The 12,675-nt window shown below is 35.9% G+C and overlaps 2 protein-coding genes across 2 annotated transcripts in view; both read right to left on the bottom strand.

Moving 5' to 3' along the window:
* The window catches only part of LOC112049328 (inner centromere protein), a 69,660-nt gene extending 61,314 nt beyond the window's left edge, over positions 1-8,346 (bottom strand). The window contains exon 1 of the mRNA XM_024087180.2: positions 8,078-8,346. Coding sequence (XP_023942948.1) covers positions 8,078-8,096 — 19 coding nt within the window. The 5' untranslated portion in view covers positions 8,097-8,346. The remainder of the gene's footprint in view (positions 1-8,077) is intronic.
* A 724-nt stretch (positions 8,347-9,070) lies between these two features.
* Positions 9,071-12,656, bottom strand: LOC112049327 (type II inositol 1,4,5-trisphosphate 5-phosphatase). Its single transcript, XM_024087178.2, has one exon. The coding sequence runs from the start codon at positions 12,540-12,542 to the stop codon at positions 9,978-9,980; it is 2,565 nt and encodes an 854-aa protein (XP_023942946.2). The 5' UTR covers positions 12,543-12,656; the 3' UTR covers positions 9,071-9,977.
* Positions 12,657-12,675: the final 19 nt, after the last annotated feature.

Genomic DNA, 12,675 nt, shown 5'->3' with positions numbered 1-12,675 from the left:
ACTTGTCATTTCATCACAACTGATTAGTATGATAGCGTGTCTACCTACGTAGGTAACGGTGACTTTGAAAGATCTACTTTCTTTTCCATTTTAATAAAATCTACTCTCATTTACAATAGACCAATAGTCGCATCGCGGTTTCAGCCGCGTAGTTCCAGAATGCACGCCATTGACGATCAATTATTCTCACGTTTCTGAAGCACCCACGACTATAACTGATCGTGTATTGGTCATTGTGTGCATGAAACGTCTTTGCTGCCGTTTGCTCTGCAGAAACGTGAGAATAATTGACCGTCAATGGCCGACTGAAGCTGGCAAAAAATAGGCATTTTCATAACTCATAACTTCGTCATTTCTTAATCGATTTTGAAAATTCTTTTTTTTTGTTTCAAAAAGTATATTACAGATTGGTCCTATTTAATTTTCATGACTATCGGTTCAGTTGTTTACTTGTACATATGTTTTCTGTGTTTTTGTGTTAAAATGAAAATAACGAAATTTCCTGTACTGTGGCGCTATAACAAAAAAATTTAACCGACTTTAAAATCACAAAATAAACTAGAAAGCGAAAAATAACATCGTATGTGCTACCTTCTGATCACGTTGAAGGCGGGAACAACACAGTGATGCCTAAGTCGATTAAACGATAAAGTTTTAGTATTTAAGGACAGTTATTTCCCGTCAGAAATTATTTTTTTTAAAATTAATTTTGCGATTTTGAAATCGGTAAAATTTTTTTTGTTCAAGAATTTCTTTTTTTTCGAAATCACGGCGCACTATGTTAGGCATGGGTAGAAGACAGACAAACAAAAATGTAAAATATCATGTTAGACGAACAAAAATTTAGGTATTTGTTAGCAAAGAACACCAATAAAAAGCCAATATATTGAGGAACGCAAAGACAGTAAACACAGCCGAAGTAAATCAGATTGAGCGCGCCTGCTGCGAAGTCACCCCCTTTATTGAATCAATTAAGCTCGGCTGGAGCGGAGGCAAAAAGCTAACCTGTTAAAACGGTAGCTCCAACGGCTTAGTTAAGGAAACCGGGTTACGTGCTCAAAATGCTTTTAATATCACTACAGGAACCTACCTATATCATTAGTTTTCTTAAGAATATTAATCATGATTTATTAGCCTCGGTTATCCAACGATATAGAACTCAAAAGCTACTGTTATACATGCTCATTTCAAGCACGAAAGCATGCTACTATTGAGCAGTTGCTACTTATTATCATGTGTATCGCAACATTGCTAATAATGAGCATGGTTATTTCGAGCTTGCTCAAGAATCCACAGTCGTGCGATTTATGAGCATGCTACTTGCTGCGCGGGTAGAAAGGGGCGTGCTTTTAGCGCGTCTGAATAGGTTTGCTTATTGAGTATGCTAGTTGATCAGCTATTATGTATTCTCTTCACCTTAGCCTTCCTCGATAAATGGGCTATCTAACACTGAAAGAATTTTTCAAATCGGACCAGTAGTTCCTGAGATTAGCGCGTTCAACCAAACAAACAAACTCTTCAGCTTTATAATATTAATGATATTAATATAGATTAAGAAAATTCTCATGTATTCCGCAGGTTCCTCAAGATGTTTTTCCTCGTGATATTTAACTTGGATTACTGGATCCGAACCTACTCCCTATGAAGCGAAGACAGCGGTCCTGTCCATAGGGCTATCACGGCTGTGTACGGTCGTTAAAATTCGTCGTTGTTAATGATGAATTAACTTTAAATGTGCTAAAATAGTAAGACATAGAACAACGGGCGGGGTTCAAATCAAAGGACTCTCCGAGATATCCTTTCCAATAGTGTCTAGTCATCATCTCCTGAGGATTGTCTAGGTGTTGAATGAAACGTGCCTCGAGTGTTTGCCTGCTCTGTGTATAGCATTGCCATGCGGATTTGTGAAGCTTTCGCGAAAACTACTAAACAGTATATATTATTCAGTATTAGTACTTAAAGTATTACTGTGGTATGGTCCATATATTCCGCAAACCGTTGCGTGGTAAGTCGTACAGACAACACTAAAACAAAACTATTTTTTAATTATTTTCAACATTTACGTAAATATTTATGGAAATTTTAATATGTAACTTAATAAAGGGAAAGAAAAATAATAATTATAAAGTCAATCTGTACCTACGATTATGTCTCCTGAAATAAACGGTTTTGATTAAATGTTTTCGTATTAAGTACAAAAAATAATTGGACTCGGTAGGCAGATTCTAATTGTTTTTTTTTTTTGGATCATCTCCAAACATAACCCCACACTGTCCATAAAGTGGGGGTCAGGCAGGACAATGATTCGGTTCCGCCATATAGAATTTTTAAAGAAATAACAACAGACACGATGTTTTTCTTTCGCCGTTTGAGACACGTCATATTTAATTTCTTAAAATGTACACAACTGAAAAGTTGGAAATGCATGCCCCGGATCAGATTCGAAGCCACGTCCTCCGGAATCGATGGCAGAGGTTATATCCACTGGGCTATCAAGGCTCTCGTAAACTTCGTGAGGAAACCTGCATATCACAGAATTTTCATTCTCTGCGTGTGTAAAGACTGAAGTCTGCCAAACCGCATAGGGCCAGCGTGGTGGACTATTGGCTTAACCCCTCTCACTCTGAGAGGAGACTCGAGCTCAGCAGTGAGCCGAATATGGGTTGATACCGAACAACAGACAGACATAGAAAGTACAACGTTAATAATTAGAGGTAAAACAATTTTCACTTCTTGCAATTTAACGATTTCGCAAACGAACGAAGTTCCGTCGCGAACGACCCCATTAGCCGTCGACGAGATTGCATTGCCTCCTACTATTGTATCAACTTGGGGGTAGACTTGAAAAGGGATAAATATTAACCACCGCGGAGAAAAGTATAGCTTTAATTAACGAGTGCGGAAAAAGAGAATGAGCCCATTCAGTTACAAATTGTATTTGCATATTTATTGGAGCGATGATTTTTGACGCACGTTTCGGGTGCAAACTGAAGAGGTTAATTCATTGTAAATCGTGTTATTAGTCTTTGGGAGGCCACTATTAACTAGGGAATTAGGGATTACTATAAATAACACTATTTTAAAAAGTAAGGTTGAATCAGAATCTTATCTATACTACATCCTTTCTTGATGAGTACTGTTTACCAACAAAGAAATTAGAAATGAAGGTAGAAAACGCATATCATTTCATAACTTATTTATTTTAAACTAGCGGACGCCCGCGACTTCGTCCGCGTAAAAGTCGTTGTAAACTTTCAACTACCCCTACCCTACCCTACCCCTACCCTACACTACCCCTACCCTACCCTAACCCTACCCTACTCTACCCCAACCCTACACTACCCCTACCCTACCCCTACCCTACCCTACCCTACCCCTACCCTACTCATTAAGGCTGCACTTCTTTATTTATCCCCCCCCCCGCGAGTCGCGTCGAGCGCGGCAGCCGTTACGCAAAAATAATCCATACAGCATGAATTAGTATGGACGCGCGATGGCTTAGCGTATTTCTTGTATAACTTTGGTGTTTCTTTACCGATTTATATGATTCTTTTTTTATTGAATAGGTAATAATGTTAACTTTTTTAGTAAGGGATGAGTGATGAGTGTTATAAACATAAGAGTAGACAAATTTAATTAGAAAGCTCCGAACTGCTAAGCTATCGGGAGTTACACGAGCTATTGTGAGTCAACCATAAAAGGTAGACATATATATGCTGTTGTGTTTTTATAGATAATTTTAAGGAGAACATTTCCGTCATACATGATTTCTATGTAGCTTTAACCATTAAGGCTGTACACGCGACGGAAGCTTAAAAAATTGAGTGACTTCTCCCGTTTTCTCAACATTTCTCTAAACTGCTCTGCTCCTATTGATCGTAGCGTAATGAAAAGTATACTATAACCTGCCCAGGAGTATGTAGAATAATTGTACCAAGTTTCGTTAAAATCCGTCCAGTAGTTTTTGTTTCTATAAAGAACATACAGACAGACAGACAGACAGACAGACAGACAGACAGACAGACAGACAGACAGACAGACAGACAAAAATTTTACTGATTGCATTTTTGGCATCAGTATCGATCACTAATCACCCCCTGATAGATATTTTGGAAATATATTTCATGTACAGAATTGACCTCTCTACAGATTTATTATAAGTATAGATGATATATGGTTTTTTTATAAAATGTTGTAGGTATAAAATAACCATATCATATTGTTCTAAACTTATTAATCAAATTAATTTTCATTAATTTAAGAACAAGTTAATTATAATTATTATAAAGTGTGAAATGACTACTAATTTATACCCTCATTTTTAATTTGTTTGTTGGTAAACAGTACTGATTAAGAAAGACTGTAGCATAAATCGAAATATACTGTGTAGGCAGGATACTTATCTAACCCAACTTAAAAAACCCCGCGACTCCCAGCCCCTTTTACCCCAGTAGGTTTTACTAAAAAGAGTTGAAAGCGATCAGTCACCGCATTTAAATTATTTCGGCCACATTTCACACCCCCAAACCCAAAGCCTCGGTCGAATCTACCTCTGGTAGTAAATTTTATATATAATCGATTAACAAATTGCCTACCATTGAAACATTTCCATTTATAACATTAATCTATAGTTTGGATCGGTCGTTGAAAGTAGTTCACTTAGTCGTATTTAATTATTGATATATTATAAAGCTGAAGAGTTTGTTTGTTTGTTTGATTGAACGCGCTAATCTCAGGAACTACTGGTCCGATTTGAAAAATTCTTTTAGTGTTAGATAGACCATTTATCGAGGAAGGCTATAGGCTATATATTATCCTCATATTCCTACGGGAACGGGAACCACGCGGGTGAAACCGTGCGGCGTCAGCTAGTTAATTGATATTTACAACACCTACTTAATACAATCATAAATTAAAGCGTGCCCGTTAAAAACGGTCACATTGTTCCGACGGAGACAAAATAAAGAAGTTTTACCAACGTGGGCGCGAGTGAGTAGTGACTTGTATGGATGACTCAAGTGAACCACTTTTGAGCTTTGTTCGTCTCCCTCTCGGTACACTCATGCTTAACTGTAATATTTCTTATTTGGAAAATAATTAGAGCATCATTGGTGATATGAAATTTACGCGTGGGCGCAAATACATGACAGATCATCACAGTTGTCCATATTCGCTAATCTTTCAACATTATAAATATATATTCGGCTCACCGCTGAGTCTTCTCTCAGTATGAGGGGTTAGGCCAATAGTCCACCAAGCTGGCCCAATGCGGATTGACAGTCTTTACACACGTAGAGAATTAAATTTAATTCTCTGGTATGCAGGTTTCCTCACGATGATTTTCCTTCACAGTTTGAGACACATTATTTAATTTCTTAAAATGAACACAACAGAAATGGGGATTCGAACCCACCCCCACCGGAATCCGAGGCAGAGGTCATATCCACTGTAATCTGTATCGCTAATGTTTAATGTAACAAAAATTGTAATTGATCGATGTAGATTTATTGTAACTAGGTACCAGTAGAATCACGACAAACAAACAAAGTTGCCAGTGATGGAATAGTTGAGGAGTAATATGTTAGCTTGGTGATATGTGATGCGGAGGGAGAAGAATGTTAAAATTGCAAGTGGATGGCAGCAGAGCAGAGGGAGAGAGAGACCAAAAAAGATATGATTGGAGTGTGTAAAAATGGATATGTATGTAAAAGGAGTAAGTACATATTAAGTTGACGAACGACCGAGGAGACCGAAGATCTCAGACTAATCTGAATAGACGGGACATATTTTGTTGACGTCAAAAACTTGGAGATGAAAGTACCTACATAACAGCTAACAATATTTTACCAAGAATGCATTACTTTCGTCGATTTTCTAAAATTAAACGGCAAAACTGATGCAGCATCAAATCATTGTTTCGGTTTGACGGCTCTGTTGCCATCGGTGAAGGTTTCTGTTTCCCCAAAAGACACAATTTGTGAACAAGCTATACGTAAACGTAAACTTTCAAGCTATGATACTTATCAGGTAAGTTTCATAGCTTGAAAGTTTACGTTTAGACTATCCAACACTAATCAGCTGGTCTTTATTATCAACCTACTAAATGAACATCAAATCAATTGAGAAATGCAATCTACCTACTGAATGATATCTACCATAGGCACCGGATGACATAGGCACAACTAGCATACGTCAAAGATAGTGAATTAGCCAGCTGAAAATGGTAAAACAGGGCCAGTAACCATCCATAATATCGGCAGATTGTCACGAAAACACAACAATGTTGGCGTTGCTTGGCGGAAGGCATAAACATGCCGGTACTATTTCTCATAACAGGTATTCCCTACCATCTACGGGTCAGCAGAGGTATATATTTTTTTACCAAGGACCGCAAAAGTAGGTAAGTAGGTATTCGTCACCCAACGACGGTTAAGAAACTCGTTTCAATTTATCAATTCCTGCAACAGCGCGCGGTTTGTTTGTGGTGTGTCATCTCCCAAAATATTTAACGTCTTCAACGGTCCAACAATCAGTTTGTCAATTAATAAGTATGCTACAAAAATATACCTAACGCCAGCCACACACGGTCACGCCAGCGTCGGCAACCACTCAGTCAAGTTTACTGTCAAGTTTGTAGCGCGCTTAGGGTGTGCAGTGAAAAAATATCGAAACAATCAAAAAACGATATTTCGATATTTTTTACTACCCTCATATCTGAGCGTGATCGTGCTTCGAATCTGATGATTGACGATGTTGATGACACCATCATAATTATATGTCTGTCTGTTTGACATGTAGCTTAAAAACTACTAAACGGTTTTTACGCAGTTTTCACCAACATAATGATTTTTATGGATGGTTTAGTTACTCGTATTTTAGAATTTAGACTATCATGAGTATTTATTCATCAAAAAATTATTATAAAACACTAGTTTCGAAAACATACGGAGCCCTTGGTCATGATCCGCGTTGCATTCACGTTGAGGGTTGTTTTATAAAAAAATAAATATGGTTTAGATAATATGTACCTATATAATTAGTCAAGGTTTTGTGTTTATTAGATGATATTTGTTAGTAGTGTCGAAAAAACGAATAATACATATGTATAGTGCAGTACCACGTGTCCCTGATAATGTTACTTTTTTCATTGTTACACTGTCGGTAAAAGTTTGCGCTTCTTGTTTGATATCTACGTTTTTTCAAAAAAACGAAAAGCGTTTGTCAAACCCAAGACTTTTCGGCTTCGAGACTCGAGTCAGACTATTCAATCGTGGAGCTATCAGGTAAGGTTTTGTAACATCCAGGAAACCCAGGAAAATCGTCACTATTTTTTTCATTTTACATTTTTTCTGATCTTAGGGCCTACGAACCAGCCCTGCCATCCTGTAGTTACGCTACTGCGTGGCAGTTAGATTCGTCTGTAATAGCAACGTCCATCACTAATCATTATTCGCGATCTCCTTAGAATAGTTCTATCAGTACCTACTTGTAATCGAAAAAGTTTAAAGTTAGGTATTCCAAGTCCGTCGCCCCAATTAAATGTTTGCAGCCACAATTTACATCCCCCGACCCCAGAGACTCGGTCGTAAAAAACGTCCTTTACGAGCAACAAACCGAAAAAGTTCAAAAAATTGCAGGTAGAATTTAAAAAAAGAACAATCTCTTTCCTGTACAAAATTAAGTGAATTAATTTGTGTTCCTGTATTTAAATCATTCTAAAAATATTTTTAAGTATTTTGTTTGTTAAGAAAAATCATGTGCATAGGTGCGCTTGCGCAATATTCAATAAAATTTAAAATATTCAATCAAAAATGTTTTTTACTGTATAGTATATTTTATGTATATTGCAACAATTTTTCGATTTAAATATAGCCGTTAAATATGTAGATTTGTCATAATACCCACATTAATCTAAAAATTACTTAAAAAACATTTAAGTAAAATAATTGAGATTTTTAGTAAAAATAATAATAACATTATTTCTTTAATAAAAACAAGAAATATATCGCATAAAGATGTACAATAACCCGTCGAAAAATACTGTAAATAACTGTAAGTAAATATCAAAACAACTCACATTTGTTTTGGACCTCCATTGTAGCCTATTCGGTTCACGGTAAGCACTCCAACAAAGAAACTGCGAAACCAAGGTGCAGCAAGATGCAGTCCGTATTACAGAAATGCCAGAAAGATTCTAAAGTGTTTTTAACTCGCGCCAGCTTTTTAACTTCCCTAGTTTTGCCGTTGAAACAGTTACAAATTGAATTCGAACTATGGGAAGCGGTTTACGAATGTCTAAACTGCATAGATCCTCGAACGAAATCAACAATGTTTTTGTTAGTTTTCAAACGTTAATGAACTCTCAGTGACACCGATTGACATAACGGTCGAAGCACGATTCCGATTGGTTAAATTTAAAGTCACCGCGTTTGTTTCCCAATGAAATCGACTTTTGTATCGACCGAAGATTGGGAGCGTTCAAATAATATTACTTTATCTATAAATTTTAGTAGGTAATATAAAAATCAATTTTATGATTGCTTAAATTAAAATAGTGCGTTTCCGTTTTAATTTTAGATTTCCAAGCTCTATTTTGTAATAAAGGCATGATAACCGCTGCCAAACCTGTAACGCCATCTTGTGGTGTCGTTGCAAAATAACAAAAAAATTTAAAGATGCCTTTTCAAAGTTTTCTTTTCATAAAAACTCACTCAAGAGTAAATTAATGTTAAATAAACTGACTTGAAAAAGGAGGATCTAGATCGTAGAATAATCATTTTTAAGTTCAACTCTCATGTATTTTTATTTGTACGATATCCCATTTGATTTTAGTTAGTTAACCAGTCCCTCATGGTAATGTATGTTTGTATGTACCACTATAATAGCCTCCGATTCTTTTCTTGGGCCTATTGTTGGAGAATCCATTAATAATTTCGAAATTGATTGTAGTAGATCCATGTACTCTACGAGTATATCTAAAGAATATCCTCTACAGCCTCACAATCTACTTCTAATATTATAGTATAGATTAGGTACTTAAGTATTCTAGATTCAAGAATATAAAAAAAGCTTTACAGAATTTCATAGTTTAATAAATTATTATTAATGCATTGTATAAATATTGTAATGTTTACATAGTGTGTTAAACATTTATTTGGTAATAAATAGGCGTAGTAAACGACTACAAGATTCAATCAAGTATTATGAAGAGAAAAATATAACACTAAGTTCTCATAAATAATACAAGGAAGAGCTTAATATGACAGTACATTTTGTTGTCATATACAGTAAAATACCAGTCAAATACATATATGACATCTTGAATGCATTTAATGCAAGTTGGTTTTTGGAATGCTTCATTTTGGTTTTTCATTCACAAATACATATTTTATATCAATAACTACTGTTTCCTTTAATAAATTATATTGTGTCCTTGATAAAATATTGTATACATTGTACAAAGGGTAGTTATAATAAGTATTAGTCTTATGAGATTTTCTAAACCATGTCACAAAATATGTTACAATAGATTAAAATAAATTATAAACAATAAAGGCTATTTAGACTATACTTCTATTAAAAATACAACAAAAATACTAATGTTTCAACTATAGTTCCTTGGCCGCTCAGTATAAATATTCGTTGATTAATTCATTGAAATATATTAATAAATAATATTAAGTTATTTTATTAATTAAAACTAATGTGATGGATTTAATTAAAATCTAAAGAGTGATTACACTCAAATTGATGCAAATTTGGTAGAATATATTTAAAAATCGTTCTGTTCAAAGTTAAGTTACACATGATTTCAGGAATTATATTTTACCAAATTAGTATCAATAAATTACAATGGATTTTTGACAACATTTAATAATTTTAATCATTTTAAATGAATAAATAAGCCTATAATTAACAATGGAGAATGTGTTGAGTATTTTAATACCTTAGAAAAGAATCTATTTATAAAATAATGACTATCTTGAAAATATCAAGTCGCTGTGGTCATTTATAAGGAAATGATAGACAAACTGGGCTTTCTTCTTGTCAATAACTTGCTTGTTAATGCGAGACTGGGGTTCTTGAATCAAATTGGGATTATCCCGTAAAAATATTGCCCCAAAAAGTGTTGATAATGTTTTAGCATCCAATCCATTTTCAGCACTATGCTGTAGTGCTTCTTGTAAAAATTCACATAAATATAGAAACACATTTTTTCTAAATTCTGGCAATTCCATGACTATTTGCTTGCATTGTAAATAATTAACTGATGCTCGCAGACAGACTGATTGAAGATTATAGGGGATTATAGGGTCAGCAGTACTCTCCAATAGCAGCAGCAAAGCCTCAGCTACTGAATGGATGCTACCAGGAATGGGATCAATAGACCCACTGTCTAACCAATCCCTAATCTGTAACACCTCAGAATGTAAACCCGGCTGCTCAAATAAATTTGGTTCTTTAAGGCCATGAAGATAAATGTGGTCGACCAAAAACCAAATCTCCTTCGGTATAGAATAAGTTGACTGATTTGAGATACTCTGGTCTCTCTTGCTCTCAAGCTCTATGAGTTTACCAACAGGCACTTCCCTTATTGGCATGTTTAGATTCACAAGAACCTCAATGGAACATCCGAAACAGCTTCTCTGATATGTTCCATTTACTGTGATAAAAATGTCTTTACCACCATATAAGTGTAATACTAAAATATCATACAATTTATCAGTCCCAGCATTCATCTTACAAGCAGAAGTCTTATTAATAAGCACTTTGAGTTGAATTTCACATGATTCATCTGCACATATACATTTTTTATATGGTTCCACAATGAGCCAGTCCTTGCAGAAATTTGATTCATCAAGTTTCTTTATAAATTCAAACTCCACTGGTAACTTGCCAGTGTTTTTTATTGTTATGGTTCTCACTTGTAACTCTAAATACCGAACAGTTCCAAAATCAATTTCTGTAACATCAACCTTAACTTGTGGAATAAGTTCATTCTCAAGTTTGTCCAACTGCTTTATAACTTCCTCATATACTTTCCTGTATTTTTCATCATCAATGATTTTGATTTCAGATATGAATGTGGCTGACACTGGTTTGTGGTCACTAATATTTAGGGATGGATGACTCCTATATTCTAATTGCATTATGGTGTTGCCTTTCCAAAATATCCTGTCACACCATGCCGGTGCTCGGTTCTTCTCGCTGGAATCCCAATTATCAGTACCGGGATCATATTTATAAGTTGGTTTGAAATTGATTTCACCTTCAGTATAACCAGCAAATACATTGTTGTTTTTATGCTGTTGTTTAAGCTGGTCCCATTCTAGTACTGGGGCAAAATTATTTTCATTCACAAGGTTTTTGACACCCTGAGGATCCAGCTCAGTGATGCGGTAATTGAGATCTCCAATCCAATAGATGTGATCGTGGTCTTTAATTCCTTTGGGTTGCTGGTTTGGTTGCACAAATCTTGTTCTATTACATATGTCTCTGAAATCTTGATTCCTCCTCTCATACTCTTCAACATGTGCAGCCAAGTGGGAGTTGACAAAGCATATGGATGTGTTGTGCAAGTCAAACCTTACAGATACCCCCCCTTTGTTGCCCATCTTCCCCATTATCCCTGTCCCGACTGTATCACAGATAACGTTCCTCACATGAGAGAAGTGTTTTTCTTTGATGAGAATAATGAGCATCATGCCCACCAGTCTTACTCTTTCTATCTTAACATACTTTGCCCTTTTGTCAATATAATGGACCACAGCATTGTACCACTCCTCCTCTCTAAACGTCTGATCAAACAGAAATGTTTCTTTTGACAAGTCAAGCTCTTGGAAACCAACTGCATATATGTCAGGGGGTTCTTTAGCCCCACACAGCCAGTCCTTGAGAGGTATGACAGGGGATTTGTCATTCACATTCCAAGTGCCACAGAATACTGTAAACTTTTTTGTGAAAGTATAGTCATACTCTTTATCACACATTTTTCTCTTGATCAAACTCTCTCTGATAGCCACAGGGGCGGAGTTTTGGCTGTGTGTCACCTCACTTCTAGGAACTACCATACTTTGAACTATAATGTCGTCTTCAGTTTTCCCATTGTACTTCTTAAGCCAGAGGAACTCGGGCTGTGTCTGTAATTTGTTCACAGCCTCGATACCCCTGAATAGATCGTCGACAAAGTTGTCCACCCGAGTAGTCATTTGAATTTCAAATTTAAACTTATTATTACGAGACTGTAAATTCAGGTACAAAATCGCCTCCGGATCGGAAGGCTTGTTGTCTATTTCGCATTTGAAACTATTGTCTATTGGCAGTACAATTTCTACGGATAAGTCGGTGAAGGACTTCGGTGGGTAGCACGATGTAAATAAACAAAAAACCGCTTTTTCGTCTCCATACTCGACGATCGCTAAGAGCCTGTCCTTTTTGACCCACTCCGGGTGGAGCACCTTGGCGTCGCATAGGAAGGCCGTCACTCTCTCGCTCGACAGAAACTTTTCCTGTACCACTAGTTTTATCTCTTCATGATTCATTATGCGGATAATATTTAATTAATTAAGTTTTAAATATAAAACGGTCTGACATAACACTAAAACATTGCAAATGCATCGCGCAAATTCGTATTTATTTTGACAATCACAAATTGACACTTGAATTGACGTTTTG

The sequence above is a fragment of the Bicyclus anynana genome, chromosome 3 (assembly GCF_947172395.1).
Source record: "Bicyclus anynana chromosome 3, ilBicAnyn1.1, whole genome shotgun sequence".
NCBI lineage: Eukaryota > Metazoa > Arthropoda > Insecta > Lepidoptera > Nymphalidae > Bicyclus > Bicyclus anynana.
Note: the sequence above shows the minus strand (reverse complement) of the source record. Positions and strands in the feature narration are given on the sequence as shown.